This window comes from Thermobia domestica, chromosome 3 (genome assembly GCF_964235325.1).
Source record: "Thermobia domestica chromosome 3, izTheDome1.hap1.1, whole genome shotgun sequence".
Classification (NCBI taxonomy): domain Eukaryota; kingdom Metazoa; phylum Arthropoda; class Insecta; order Zygentoma; family Lepismatidae; genus Thermobia; species Thermobia domestica.
In genome coordinates, this window is record NC_137456.1 from 181,932,178 (window position 1) to 181,948,767 (window position 16,590).

General features: G+C 35.0%; 1 protein-coding gene across 2 annotated transcripts in view; it reads right to left on the reverse strand.

Moving 5' to 3' along the window:
* Positions 1–16,590, reverse strand: part of Scgdelta (sarcoglycan delta) — a 589,315-nt gene that overhangs the window by 185,764 nt on the left and 386,961 nt on the right. For both annotated transcript variants that reach the window (XM_081752054.1, XM_081752055.1), the window contains one exon: positions 11,964–12,153. In XM_081752054.1, coding sequence (XP_081608180.1) covers positions 11,964–12,153 — 190 coding nt within the window. The remainder of the gene's footprint in view (positions 1–11,963; positions 12,154–16,590) is intronic.

Below are 16,590 nucleotides of genomic sequence, written 5' to 3' on the forward strand. Positions count from 1 at the left end.
ATTAATCGATGGGGAATATTTGGTCCATATTTCTCTCAATTTATAAATATAATTCATTGTTGTCTAAAGGAAATAAGAATTCCCGACTTTTCCCACAATAAAACATTTTAAGATAAGGACGAAACATTCTAAGGATGGTAGGGCTTCGAATTCTAGAAATCTCATCTTCTGATCTGTACTATAACCACAATTAATTAATTATATTACTTTGTTTCCTTGAGATAAATACTAACATAAGAAGATCCTTCTTTCACTTTATGCTTCTCCTATACTTCCAGAAGGTTCCACTGTGCTTAAATATGTTATGCCTACACGCATTACATATAACTACACACATTATTATTCTACGCGTTGAATTTTCAGATTCTGAAGGAAACAAACTATTATATCGATAATAATTACTGTCATCATCTGATAGACACACTGAACATACGCATGTATCTAATTTATAACTTTGTAGAAACTGTTCATTGTTTTATTCTTATAAACAAATTATAGTTGGAATTCGTGTTAAAATATCCGTGTCTGTGCCAATTTTTCCTGAGGAATAGCCACATTTAAGGAATCATTACATAAAAAGATTGGGGAAGCGTAAATAAGTGATACCATCGAAAAGATTTTCTCTTCAGGATGGTATGGAATCAAGTTTCAAGTAAAAAGGATACAAATGCTACACCCAGGGCCGCCCATAAATTTTATTAGCCCGATACAAATTTTCTGTGAGGACTCCAAACTTTTATATGAGTTCCCCCACCCTGCCCCGACATGATTAGGTTGTCTCTGACAAACCTGCCAAAGATGCTAAACATATCACCTTAACCGCTAATTAATAATACTAATTGTGAAATTGATATCCATAATATATATATAAGCCTAAAATCTCCATGATTCTTTAATTTATTTTCCATTATTTTGAAGTTGAAAAACTTAAGCAGCATTAGTACAAAAGTAAGCTGGCAAAATTGGCCTACGTATGACCAAGCACTGTAGGCAGTTTGGTAGGAATTTCAAACTTGAAAATATCACACTTCGAGGAAGAAATCTTTATATATATATATATATATATATATATAATTGAACTTTTCAATTTATTGCCTACCGGTAAATACAGTATGTAATATCTTCATAAACATTACTGCGAATAGGCAATTATATTCTCTCTCTGTTAACATATTATAGGTCTATAGCTGAAGAGAATAATACAGCATTCTCTATTGCAAATTGTGGAACACACGAAACTAGAAGTAGTCTACATCTGAAATTTTGGCCTTCTAAGAAATTATAATTTTTTAAAATTAAATATACATCTTGACCTTTATACCTATTTTAAAAGATATACAAGATAAACAGCAAATTTTGAATAGTTAGTTATAAAAGAAAAACTTCTTCTAATAATTTTCCAGGAGGTAATGTACCTAAAATGGAAGCCACATTTCCTCGCTGAACTGCTATGCTGATACGTTGTATCAGGAAAGTAGTAGCTCGCTTGTCACCAGTAACGTGTGCTATACGTTGGCCTACTTCTTTGATGAAATTGAGCCCTTCGAGGCCCCAAATGCCGCTCGATTCAATGGCTACGGCACGAACATGTATCTATCGAGCAGATTTTTATATTTTCTTCTTTTCTCGCATTCTCTGTGGGTTGCAATAGCTCCTTCTCGAGATGAAGAAAGAGTGAGATTAGATGACGCGAAAGTGTCAGAGCAGGTGAAATCCCAGAGAAGAATCCTTCCCCTCTTCCATGGTACCAGCGTCATGCCATCTAGTCTTTTGCCATCAGATCTGTTACACCCCACAGGTTCACGAACAGATGGAACTTCCGCCGATGTGAGTGCTCTCCAGATAATGTCATTCACGTTCGAATGCCTTACATGTCTTCCGGAGCTACTTATACAAGACAGACCGTGTAGACCATTCTGCTTGACTGATGCACCACATTTAGAGCAGTTGTGTGATTCACAGATGTCTATTCCTAGGCGAAGTGCAACTGCAATACGAAAACATTCGTTTGGAAGGTGCAGTCCTAGGGTGTGTGAAGGTAATGCCTGTAGCCAAGCACCTGAAATTGCTGATGAGGAGGCGAGAAGTCTAGCCTTATCCTCTTGAATGTCTGTTTCTTGTAATAACACTGATTGATGTAATTTCATGATTGGCTTGTCCTAAATTGATTGCGAACTTCTGCCCGTTATTTCAGGAGGGCTTAAACCAACTAGGTTAGACCAGTCAGATATGCAGTCTTGGACATCAGATTCTATGTGAGGCTCATTCAGTTGGTTGAGGATTATCTCAATGGTATGCCGGGAGCCATTGAACGACGCTAAAAATGAAGGATACGCCAAATCGACAGCCCGACGAATACCAAGACCTCCAGAATCAACTGGAAGGGAGGCGTGTATCCATGCGTTGCTATTTAGGTTACAGTTGAGTAACGATTCCAGTCCACATTTCAGAAAGGTGTCAAACTTCTCTAGTAAATGTACTTCACGCCAAGAAGTAGAGCAGCGTAAAAAATAGATTATTCTTGGTATGGAGAACGACGCACGAAGGAGATAAAAAGCTGAATGTGCGGAGACTAGGGCCAGACGTGACAAGAAAAAATCTAACTTTTTAGTTTTCTCGACTAACAAATTACGTGTTGCCTCAGGTGAAAGGGCTGCACCAAGTAGAAAGGCTGACGAGGTTGTGATAAGTTGTATTCCCGGTGCTGAATTTTTAAATTGTGAATATAATACTTGTATTTGATCTTGCGAAATTAATATATATATATATATATATATATATATATATATATATATATATATATATATATATGTGTGTGTGTGTGTGTATATATATATGTGTAAAGTTATTTTATTTTTACGGTCTCCAGACATTTCTTGGAGTTACTTTCCCTTAAGGACAACTACTTAATTCTTTGTGCCAAACCTGACTATTAAAATACATTTGAATTTACATTAGGGTTACTAGAGGACTCCGTTGCCGTGGAACAGTCGCTGAATATTACAGTATTTTAAAGCAAAATCCATACTGACTCCATGATTGACGTTGAAAAGCGTTGTCAAACTCACTGAAAAAATACGAAGACAACTGACCAGTAGTCTGAACTTTCTCCTATAGTGCACTGTCCCTATTTTTGATCATGACACGAAATACTAGGTAGCTTGCTTCTGTTGACACCAATGAAAATATACCATTCAACAAACGTTTGCGTATGAAGTTTCCAAAATTATACGCTTCACTGTGGCGTATAATTATATTATTATTATTATTATTATTATTATTATTATTATTATTATTATTATTATTATTATTATTATTATTATTATTTATCTCGAATAGCTTGAAATTATATTTATGTTGTTTCCCCCCACTTATTTATAGTTATTAGATATTATTCTTTGAAGTAAGAGTAATTCATGCGAAGCTTTCCTCTACCTCGTTTAGATATAAAGTAAACCGTTTTATACACTTCTGACAGGAAAGAAAAAAAGTTTTATTCAATTCTCATTAACATTCGTTTGGAATCTCAAAGTAAAGACTATAAGCTTCAATATTCTCAATTCTTTCGGTCAATACAAGTTGTAAATCACAAGATTATTCACTAACTGAAACTGGAGTGTTTTTCTTTTCTTTTTATCGTTAGGGCTTCACACATTACACATGCGTAGCTACAAATTCTAACTTGGATGAGTAATAAGTTTGAAAGTTTATTTTTTCGAACGTAAAATTTTAGTGAACATAAAATCTTTTAGAATTGCTTTTAAGAATCTTACCTTAGTTGAGCAGTACTTTGCCCAAATTATGAAAATGACATTTATATTAACTTTTGTTTTATTATTCAAACTAAAGAAGTCAAGATATGAATTAACGCCAGCATCTTGGAAGTCAGTTCATTTTTTTTAAATGGAAATGGAAGCAGTAATCTATGTATAAGCTAAAAGGAAAGTCACAGATAATCTGTTGCCCACTACATGAAACATTATTGTTATATAAATACATACTGAACTTTATTATAATATTCTTTAGTCTTATTTTTAAGAAACGGGAAAAAATTGCTGAATACAAGCGAAAACCAAAAAAGGACAATTATGATAGTAAAGAGGACACGCGTTCAGATTACTCTAGTAGAATTTTAATGATTTCATACTTATAGATTCTACTATTCCTTTTATATGAACTCGATCCCCAGCCAAGTAAGTACTGTATGTGGTGGACAATATTGTGTCCGTGGGTTTCCTCGGGGTACTCCCTTTCTTCCTACATTATCATTCCAACAATTCTTCCATCATCATTCACTTGTCTTAATCATCCGTTTCCCTTAGCCTAAAGGGCATAATCGTGGGATGTTAAACTGAAAAATTTCATTTCATTCCATTTTTTATAGAAATATTTGACTTTGCCTCACAGTGCCCATAAACTTGATTTCTTATTAATTTAATGTAATTACTTACGTTAGTTCGTTTTAGATCAGATTTTATTTGAATTGGTTTCAATCAATTGATTTTTTATTTTCTTCTCCGCCCCGCCCCCTTTTTCTTATCAACTGAATTTTATTCAGTAGCACTTTCAATTCTACAAGTTGACAACTAAGCTCACTGATTATTTCTGCTTTGTTTTGATCTCTGGAAGTTGAGTTTTAGTGAGAAGGTCCCTGTTCGTTGTCAAAAGTTTAATAAATTGCTTCTGAAACCAGGAGCGAATCTAAGACGGACTCTTGTGTAGAGTGAACGATTTTCAGTTTTCTCACACTGTGGGCTCTTGCAGCACTGGTACCTGTGTTACTTGGGACTAACGATCCTTCGGTTCCTTCCCTGGATCTGAAACAGTAATTTGTTCAGCTATTGAGAAATAATTTTGAGGTCAAAATTTCTGGAGATACTACTGAGTGCATGTGTTTGTTTACTAAGCTGCAATGTGAACAGAGACACTGAGTTGCTGCTCCTAGTCCCGAAGGCATTGCACAGTGAGGATGGAAAACTTTCATTTGCACCAAATCAAAGAGCCCGAGCTTGGTTCCTAATATGCTTAGCAGCAACAGTAAGTGTTGTTTTCATATCGTCGTATGAGAACCAAAGGAACGTAACTCCAAAAATGCAATTTTTGTTTGCTTGGATTATGAAGGTAATTCTGAAAGCCCCACTTTGTGCTATTTGAGTGTTATTGAAGTTGACTTTGTTATCGACTTGTTTGCTATGCAATACTATGTTTACTATTTTATTAAATCAACATGTGTTTGAAAAAAAATACTTTTTTTTTCAATATCTTCTCTAAACCTACGAAAATGAAGTTACGTTCCTCTGGTTGTCATACCACAATATATATATACAATTCAATATTATTGAAAAAAAGATCTTGAGTATAAGCTGAAAGATCTATCTCGTACGAGTTCAAGAGACCCATATTTCACCAGAAAACAAAATTCTTGAATGTACCATTTGTCAAATAAATGCACCATTTCAATAGTTTGTATGTTTTCCTCCCTCTGATTCTCTGTTTAAAATGGTACTGTTCTTCGTCTGTTCAGCTCTTTTGTATTTTTCTTATATTATGTTAATGTTAGGATCAAGTTTCATTTTAATTTCTTTTTGAATATTGCAGAAACAGAATAACTAACCACCACAGGAACGTCATTCATTATAACTGACATTATTTTCTAAGGACAAAATATCATAAGTCTGTTTACTGTTGTTGAATTAGAAGAGGATGAGTTAATTTATTGTTCTTTTATGAGTTTTTAAGTCTTTTAACATGGATATTTGCTTTCTGATATTGTAAATGTAGCAACTGTAGTCGAAATTATCACAACGGCTATTCGACTATCTACTCACTCAGAAACTTGAAGGAAAGTTGTTAAGTTCCGTCTACCTGAAAATGCAACTTGCCGAAACAAAACTGTTCTGTTTGATTAGTTTTGTGTGTACGTTTTCAATACAGCTGGCTCATGTGTCTACAATGAATATTAGGTGACCTGAATAGTTAATTGTCTGCAATAGTTTAAAATAAGGGAAAATAGTGGTATGAGATGAGATAAAAAAATATGAGAATGGTTTACATTTTAATGGCCTTTTAATACCGTGTTGATTTGTTTCCTTGCGATATACAACGTAATATCCTCAGTTGTTCATTTTGACAATAATTCTGACAATAGTAATGTGTGTACTAAGTTTTGTATTGCTATAAGGAATAGATATGAGGGTAAAGCTTGTATACCATTACACAGTTTCCCCTCATACCTTTTCTGTCTATCAATATAAAACTTGGCACACACATTTCTTATCCCGTATAGTATTTTTCAAGATGCATTTGGATTCTGTGCTGTTAGCCGGGGCCATTCCAGAGGGGCCCACATTGATGGGAGGGATTTCTGGAGGGATTTTTCCCGACATTCTCCCAATTTTCCCTTTCAAGTACGTTATAGGCTCCAATACATAGCACTTCTGGAAAGCTTGTTTCATGCTGAAGAGAATGAACTATAAACCATGACTTTCCCATGAACAGTGTTGTTGGAATGGTTATTTCACTGCGAGTATACGATTTATTTATACTAACAGGGTTAATGGGCCCCACGGACTTACTCTGTTATCCATGGCACCCAATTTTTTGTGCATGAACATATCTTTGTCATGCTTATCGAATGGATTAGATTTGATTCGGATGGCACGTTCATGTCCATTCCTTATTAGATATTGGACATTTTACACGAGTTGATCTATACAAAATCAATAACCAAATATATAACTTACTAAATTTATGATTCGGCTTAGAGAGAGAGACTAGATATAATAGGATCATACTTCATACATTGGGCGAATATGTTACAATGTTTCCAAGAATACTCATGGTGTGAGAATCATAATTGGCCCGCTTTGGAAAAGAACATAAATTTCACACAACAGCTTTTGCTTGAACGCAAGCAGGGATGTTGTAATCTGACATGTGTAATGAACAAATTAAACAAGATCCTAAATTATCTGAAGAGATTCTTTTCAAATAATAAATACGAAATAAAATTTATACAGGTTGTGTTTTCTTCTACCATTCGTTCATTCATATTTCAAATGAATGATTTCTGAAAAATACAATTTTATTTTTCTATATAATGTGAAAGCTTGTTTTGTTGTCAGGTTATTATTTAGAATTCAAATTCTGTTCTTATTTCTTGAAAAAAGTGTACGTTTCTTCCTATTCATTGGTTGGTACTCCCTCCTACTATCATAATCAGATTCACTCCTCATGAGTGTTTCCCATTAAGATTTTTTTTAAAGAAATAATTACAATCACTTTCTTCATTGAATAACTTGAAAGGATGTTGGCTCTCATGAAGACTGTAAATGAGTGTCTTTCTCAAGAGTTTGAAGCAAGCTATTTGATCGTTTTGTATTTAGTGACTGTCTAAAGTTGAAATATTTGTCATTATTATTATTATTATTATTATTATTATTATTATTATTATTATTATTATTATTATTATTATTATTATTATTATTATTATTATTATTATTATTATTATAACTCTTTAATTCGCTCCAGACGATAGATATAGTCGAGCGATCTAAAACATAAGGGTGACAATAGGAAGACCTGTTTGTCACGGATTCAAGTCTCACTGACCGTATTGGTGCCATGTTTTGCCTCTGCAATTTATTTCCTTATCGTCAATCATTTCTTGGTGTGTTCTTTACGTTAAAAACATAACCGCGGGACGTAAAAGTAATAAATAAATAAACATGGCACCAGACTGTCTTACCCAATTAGAAAATATAGTAACGGATGACTAATATTTAATGGTCTTAATCAGGTCTCACGTAACTTTATAATGTAGACTAGCCTTTAGCTAGATGGAGGCTCCGCCCCAAGACCCCCGTGTTTGCTTCACGTACAGCCTCGGATTGTTTATGTATCAGCCTTTCCATCAAGAATGAATTTTGTGAATTTCTTCTTATACTTCCTGAATTTAACGAGCTGGGGGCTTTGCCCCCAAAACCCCAACCTTTTCTCGGCCTCTCACTTCTTAAATCCACAATTCTACAGGTTTTCAAGTTTCTTTTCTATTTTAACTACCTAAAAGATAAGATTTTGTATCCCAAGAAAACGCTCATTTAAATAACATAGGAATTTTTTTAATACCCCTTTTAGACCCCTTGAAAATTAAAAATCTTCAGTTTTGAAACTTTCCTGTGGATTAGTCCCAAAAGCTACAATCATGCCGGAAGGCTACAATCATGCACGCTAATCATGCCGGAAGTGCCTAAACATTTTGGGGTGTAGAAGATATTTCAAAATTGCCATGAGAAAGACTTTTTAATTGCCCATAAAACCAATCTAAAGGGCATGTGGCACATCCATAAGGTGTCTGGACCACAACAGCCTATTTTGATGAAACTTGGTAGACTAATAGGACACCTTGCAAAACTAATGTAATTAGCAGGAACTTGTCGAAAAAGCTGTAGTTTCTGAGAAACAGTCGATTCATTAAAGATGACTTTTGTCGTGAAATCTCGATAACGGATCCACCGAGATCAAGCAAACTTTGCAAGCCATAGTAGATACATGATAGCTTTAAAACGAAATTAAAACGAATTGTCTGCACCTGCGCAGAATGCGCAAATAATTGTGCGCATGCGTATATCACGAAAACGTTAAGATGCGATATATTTTTATCTTGCTTAGTTTGAACTATATGACGAGTATAACATAATGCAAGGCTTAAACTAGATTCAAAGGTGAGCGTTTTCAAGCAATTGAGGTGAGAAGATGTTAGGGTGGTCTGCCCCCGAACACCCGCCTCTGATCACGGACTGTCTGCCTTCTCAGTCATACATTTCCATTACACTTGTGTAGAAGTCATATAGTTAACGTTAATAGTCGTCATATTCGGGTCGTAGTGATATCAAGTACTGTAAGTCATCAATGTTGCACAACAGTAACACAGTACTAAAAGAGCGTAAGGATAAACTATCAGGCCTATAGTCGCGATCTATTGAAACTGGTGATAGGCATAAAAACATCTTTTCCGGTTTTCGATTTTTATAAAAACCGAAACCGGATTTTGAAAAGTTTCAAAAACCCGATTTTTAACCGAAACCGGTTTTAACCGAAATCAGTTCCGTTTTCACCGAAACCGGTTATCCATTTTCTACAAAACAGGTTCGGTTTTTTACCGGTTCGGTTTTGGTTTTCTTCAAACTCGGTTCCGTTTTTTTCAAAATTGGTTTTATTTTTCACCAGACTAGTATCCGTTGTTCTTCGGAAATCGATTCCGTTTCCACAATAATAGTTTTTATGTTTTCCAAAAGTTTTCACAGAAATCAATTTTGATGAGAAACCGAACCGGTTTTTGGAGAAAATCGAAACCAGTTTCGGTAAAAAACCGAACCAGTATTGAAGAAAACGAACATGGTTTCGGTGGAGAAACGAACCGGTTTTGGAGGAAATGAAACCGGTTTTTGGAGAAAACCGAAATGTAGGTTTTTCGGGTTTCCGTTTTTCTAAAAACCCGTTTCCGGTTTTTATAAAACACGGTTTTCCCCATCCGTAATTGGAACCAGACTATACTTTTTGTGACGAGACTGTTTCACGCGACGAGATGAGACAACCCCAAATGTCTCGTCTCATGATCACACTAACTATATAAGGTTACCCTATGGAATATGATTTTGCAAGTTTCTTTGAAGCATAGATGCCTGCATCACACTGACGTGTTTCAGTAGACCGCGACAATAGGCCTGATAGTTTATCCTTACGCTCTCTTAATACTGTGTTACTGTTGTGCAACATTGATGACCTACAGTACTTGATATCACTACGACCCGAATATGGCGACTATTAACGTTAACTATATGACTTCTACACAGGTGTAATGAAAATGTATGACTGAGAAGCCAGACAGAGTGCGTAACTAGAGGCGGGTGTCCCGGGGCAGACCACCCCAACATCTTCTCACCTCAATTGCTTGAAAACGCTCACCTTTTGAATCTAGTTTGAGTCTTGCATTATGTTATACTCGTCATATAGTTAAAACTAAGCAAGAGAAAAATATATTGCAGTCTTCACGTTTTCGAGATTTGCGCATGCGCACAATTATTTGCGCATTCCGCGCAGTTCTGCGCAGATACAGACAATTCGTTTTAATTTTGTTTTAAAGCTATCATGTATCTAGTATGGCTTCCAAAGTTTACTTTATTCATCCCCCTTTAGACCCCGTAAAACTTTAATATATTCACTTTTGGCAATTTTTCTGTTGGTTAATCCCGAAAAACTACAATCATGCCAAATTTTAACTTTCCATGTCAACCGGAAGTCCCCCTTTATTTTATGTTAGTCAGTTTATATCGTTATACATATAGTTAGAATTTTATTAGATAGAATAATAGGTTAGCCCTCGTGCTACTAAGCGGGGCATTCTGACTACCCCAGGTTGATTTTTTCCTATAATAATTTTATCGGAAGAGCTACATACCCGTAGTTTCATGACTTTGCCTTAAAATTATTGAAATTGTATTCACACTCGTTACTAACCCATTTCTTTGTGTTATAGTTATTATTGACTGAATACATTAATGGGACTGTATGCTGCTTGGTATGAAATGTCTAATTTTATTATTTGTCAAAAATGAAGGTTTTACGAAATATTTTTCTCACTTATCTTCATTATTTATTTTTCCACTGTTGAGTTTTACTATGCATCCATAATTTAGCTCAAATAACATATATTGTTCTCCATTGAGCTGAAATTATATGAGTCCAGATTACAATTGCAAAGTAAGGATGTCTAAAGGATTATCTAGAGAGGAAATGTTAGAAAGTCTAGACAATTTTGATGTCAGTGACAACGAAAATGAGTAGGACATTGACAATGGATTAAATTGATATATGGAACCTCTCGACAAAAAACATATCACAGCAGTAGATGAAGTTGAAGATGAAATATCAGAAGGTAATAAACATTCATGTGAACAAGAAGAAAAACAAAATGAAAATATTGAAGATGTGTTTGTTTCTAGGACTGGGCTAGAATTTTGCAGAGGACCACAAAAAATTAGGCGGCGAAGACTTCACAACATTTTGAACATAGTACACACCTGACCCAATGAATGATAGGAAAATATTCAGAACAATAACAGAGTTACTTTTGTTATTTATTTCACCAGAAACTGCGACCTTTATTGTCGAGGAAACGAACAGGGAAGCAAAAAGTTAAATTTGAGAGAACGATTTGAATGTCACCTATATTCAGAGTGTTACTCCACCGCCAAAATAAATACAGCTTTCTGCAGATCAACACGCCGAAAGAGATCTAGACGTAGAAAGCGAAATAGAAACGCTAGCAGAGGAAGAAACTGGTGACAATCGAGACTAGTGTCACCATCGTGTAACATATCAGGTTCATGCACGCTAAGAACTGTCTGTCGAAAGTGCCATTTTTCTTTCCAACTATTGTGTACGTAATATTTTCGCATATAACCAGACAGCGATTTCAAGAGATTATGTCATGATCATTTACTAAATACTGAAACCAAAATATAATGATCAAAGCAGTTAATGTAGGTATTATAGCCCGAAAAGTTTGCAGCTCTTTATTTCAAAATGCTTTAATTGTAACATATCAGGTTCTTGCATGCACCCACAGAATTGATGAGCATCCAAATTTATACACTTTACGAAAGATTTAGGAAACTAGTATTAGTTATATAATTTTACAGATATTACATTATCTGGCTTGTTTTATAAATTTTAGTTGTTCTTTGTCTTTAAATCATTCGCTAACTGGCAAAAAACGGGGCTAGAATCTGCTATTACAATAATTCAATCTTATGTATTTGCAATCTTAGTTACACTATATTCCAACAAAATTTAACAAAGAGGTTAAAGTATGCACTTAAAAATTAATATAAAGAAGATACAAATCCTTCTAAGAAAATTCGTCACAAATAATTTATTTAAGATTACTTCTTCAAACATACCTAAAAATATTCTATTAACTATTTTTCCTTCGCTATCCCTTGCATTAACGGTGAAGTTTCGTGAAGACTCGATGGTTATAGGTTGGCCCTGTCTCGAGCGAATAGTGGAGGCAATTAGAGAGTCTAGCACCATTGCTTGTCCATTCAACTGAATACCACCGCTCACGATCCTTAGTTGACCCATTCCTTCCTGCAAGAATAAAAATATATATTTTATAATAAAATATTTATCTTAACATACAAATAAACAGAAATGTTTGATATATGATATAATTTGTAGTAATACGTATTTTGTTAGAAAATAAAATGTAATATACGCTGATAATGTAATATCTCGTAACTATACAGGGTGTTAATGAACTATACCGACAAACTGTAACAAGTGATTTCTCACATCAAAATAAGAGAAAAAGTTCATATGGACCTATGGTGAAAAGTGCATAGTTTCAGAGCTAGGGCCGTCCAAAATCGCGAAAAAGCCAAATTTGAACAGATCCTATTTCGAATTCCAGAAACTGTGTATGGTGGTCCTTATTAGCATAAAGGAAGCCACGCATACACAATCCAAAAGTGCATATTTCGTTAATTTTAAGTAGGTGTACAGGGCATTCCAACAGGGTGTAATTCTCACATATACTCTCAATAGAGTTTTCAGTGATACCCTGATTTCAAGGAGGGTCCAAAGTAGGCAGGAGGATGACAATAATGGACATCCAATGCTTCAGAGGAAAGTCGGAAGTGTTAGGAACCGGCAGCTTCATGTTTTTTGTGTTCGGAATAACGTGTGATGCGATTTATTTCGTCACAGTATATTTCACGTTTTCTTCATTTATAAGTGTAAGAGAAAACACTGCAATATGCGTTCTTCCGAGTACGAGAGACCGTGCTGCTGACGATTCTTAACACTTCAGACATCGCGCCAAAGGATCCCATGTTCACTGCTATCAAGGCTTATCGTTTGCCTACTTTGGACCAATCATAAAATCAGAGCATATCTTAAAGTTCGGTTGATGGCATATCTGGGAATATCACCCTGTATGAAATACACTATACACACATTGAACATTAATGAAATAAGCATTTTGGATTGCTACTGTGTGACCTCCTTTTCGCTGATAAGGACTACCATCCACAGTTTCTCGAATTCAAAATAGGGCCTCTTGAAATTTGGCTTTTCTGCGATTTTAGACAAACCTAGCTCTGAAACTATGCACTTTTCCCCTCAGGTCCATATGAACTTTTTCTCTTATTTTGATGTGAGAAATCACCTCTTACAGTTTGTCGGCATAGTTTATTAACACCTTGTATATTATGTAATTAAACGACAAAAATGCAACAAAATTACTACTATTACTACTACTACTACTACTACTACTACTACTACTACTACTACTACTACTACTACTACTACTACTACTAATAATAATAATAATAATAATAATAATAATAATAATAATAATAATAATTATTATTATTATTATTATTATTATTATTATTATTATTATTATTATTATTATAAATGAAAGGTAATAAAAAGACGAAAAAGACCAGTATGATACTAAACATTTACCATTTAAGTTAATGTGCAAAATAATTCGCTAAGCAGTTAGTGTACGAGCCTTTTGGATTCGATTCCTGGCAGGAGTTTATGTGGTTCGAATTCCACGTTAAAGTATAAGTCAACGTCTCATATAGCCTCGCTGTTGAAAAGGACGCTAAACTCAAAATCCAAATCGAAATCAATAAAAGTTATATAGGTCTGCCATAGCAATTAACACTTAAAGTGTATACATGTAGGGCTAACAAGAATTCATTTCATTGGGAGCTTAAAGATGGAAATAAGAATGAAAGATTGCTAGGCGCACAATCTTTCCTCTGGCGCACAATTCAAAATAAAGACGAGCCCTCGAAACAAGTTCAATACTTTAGGTTGAGGTGAAACGTTGAATTAAATTATCTCATGTTGCAAATAGTAAAATTTTAAATTAAGTTTTCATAGTTTCTTCAGAAATATGGTTTCGTTTAAAGCAGCAATAATGCTTGTGACTAAGGCAGCATCTGTGACATAATCCTAATTACATTAAGAATTGTTCACCTAATGACGAAAATAATATTAGTTTATAGTTACATTATTGAAACAAATCAAAGCAATCGTCAGTTAAAGAAAAAAATGGCAATAATATTTTGCAGATGATATTTAATTTAGTGACACTTCATTTCTAATTCAGTAAAAGCACAGTTCCTTGAGTTTTAAATAAGAGGAAAAAAACATGAATACTGTTATCTTCTCTTTGTTAATTTGATCTTCGAAAAAATGAGGAAATAATAAAGATGACAGTTGGTTGAGAAATATTATTTCAGAACCGAGGATATACCAGTACATCCAAAACAGGAGGGACCTACTGTTTAAAGAGAATCCGAGCTATAGCAAAACACGTTCCCTGTTAATTGTAAAATATCACCTGCTTTACTTGCCCCCTTATGTACTATAGGTATTTGCTGGTACATGTGTAAGAATAACATATGCCCGTTCTGTACTTTTTTTTTTCATTTTTCGTACGCCACATTGGATCCGTCATATTGCATTTTGTTCTTTTAACATTAGATTCGTATTCAGCGACCACGGAGACCTCTATCTACCCGCTTTCAGTTCCATAGCAGTGTTTTGTATTTTTTCCGGCACATTGGATCCGCCCTGTTGAATTTTACACTTTTGGTATCCAATTCATACATAGCGACGTGAATATCTATATACCCAATCTTAGATTGATAGCATGCACTGAGAAAAAAATTGTAGGTGGCGTACTTAAAAAGATAGGTTACATGCGTAATTCCTGTAGTTTTTTTGGACTTAACGTACAGCAGACGTATAACTGAAAACGCTCCATCTATATGTACTTTCCGCATGAAACAATGTAGGCGGTCAGGATCTCACATACAAATGGACGTATATAACATATAGCTGACGAAGGGTAACATAAGTATATGCATATGATATACGGAAAACTGTTAGATGTCAGACATCCTGCAACGGCATGATGTAATATCTAAGGGCAGTGCCTATGTAGCATACGGATAAGGTATGCCCCATACTTAGACTATTTCTATAGTAAGCAAGAGGATACCGTATATTTGTACAATATACCGCTGGGCGGAGAACGGATTTTTCTCTGAGTGTTCCTTTGTAATGTGTGTCCACCATGTTGGATCTGCCATTTTTATTTGTAAACATTTGATGTCAGATTCGTATTCAGCTACCTTTCAAACCTATATATACCACGTCTCAAAACAATTACGTCATAACTTATTTTGCCCATGTTTTCTGGTATTTCGGAGCGTGCCTAGTTTTGAGCTTCAAATGGTCGCCACGCCCCCTACAGGCCCCATTCAAGCGAGATATTTCATATGGGAAGTATACTCGGTGTGACCTTTCCAACGATATATAACACATGCAGATCCCCGCGTACCACTTCATGTACTTCCCTAGTTACACGTTATGTTGATTCCCTGCACTGTTAGGTGTAGTTTCACAATAAACTTACATGCTCATGTTGCAGGTTTTTTTTTTTTTTTTTTTTTTTGCTGCGGACTGTACATGCTCATTACCTACTGGGCTATGAAAAAATAGGTTCTATTCCAATGTTTGTAGGGTAAAACGTAAAGAAAACAATAGTCCTATGCTATTGGTTTACCTTTATATTAGTATTAATAGCTCACGTAAAATCGCTATGGTCGATATTGAGATCGAGTTCTAAAAATGTGGCTAATTCTCTTGTTACCCACTAATATTGTTAGAAGTTGTTTCTGAAAACAACCTAAGTATTCAAGATGCTGAGACTAATAATCTTGTTATGTAGTATTAATTTGTCCCATAACACATCTTAAATTTTTTATACAATTGTGAAAAATAACTTCAGTTGCATTATGAGGTATTCTCAAAGCAAACCTTCAAACAACATTGAGAGTTCGTTTACTGAACAGTCTTTATCTTGGAACGTGACTCCCTAATTTTTTTTATAAATATCATACAAAAATAAATATTCACTGCTTCCAAAGCATATAATTACGACTTCAAACTCTCCAAGGAAGTTAAATTTACAAACTGTAAGGTCTGAAGTTTCTTTTCGTTAGAGCAGAAACAGAAAAGGACTTCCCTTAGGGAAAATATGTCTTGCACAACCAGGAAAAAGAATCAGAATGTGCCCTCTCAACATCCGAATGACCTCAACTAACCGTGCATTATAGCACCATGGAGAAGTCATCTACACACTCTGGTATATCTCTTGCTCTCGATGTGTGTGTTTCCATTCATCCCCACCTACACATGCCTAGATTTTGTATCAGATGAAACCAAAAGGCCAACAGAAAAGTCTGAAAGGGGAGGGAGAGAATGCCACTAGCAAAGGTGCTGTAGTAGCATCAACACCACTTGTTGTAGTAGTGTAGTAATAGTAGTTCCCTGGGCAATTCGACTAAGGGATTCTCTGGGCAAATGCGTGACAGACTGAGATAAGCAGATCACGCCCTTCTGTATGACTCCATTACAGGAGTCGGGTAACGGGAACTAGGAGGATTGCAGCGGAAGGATGGAAGTTGTGGTGGAGGGGACTAAACGTCTGAGTGCTAT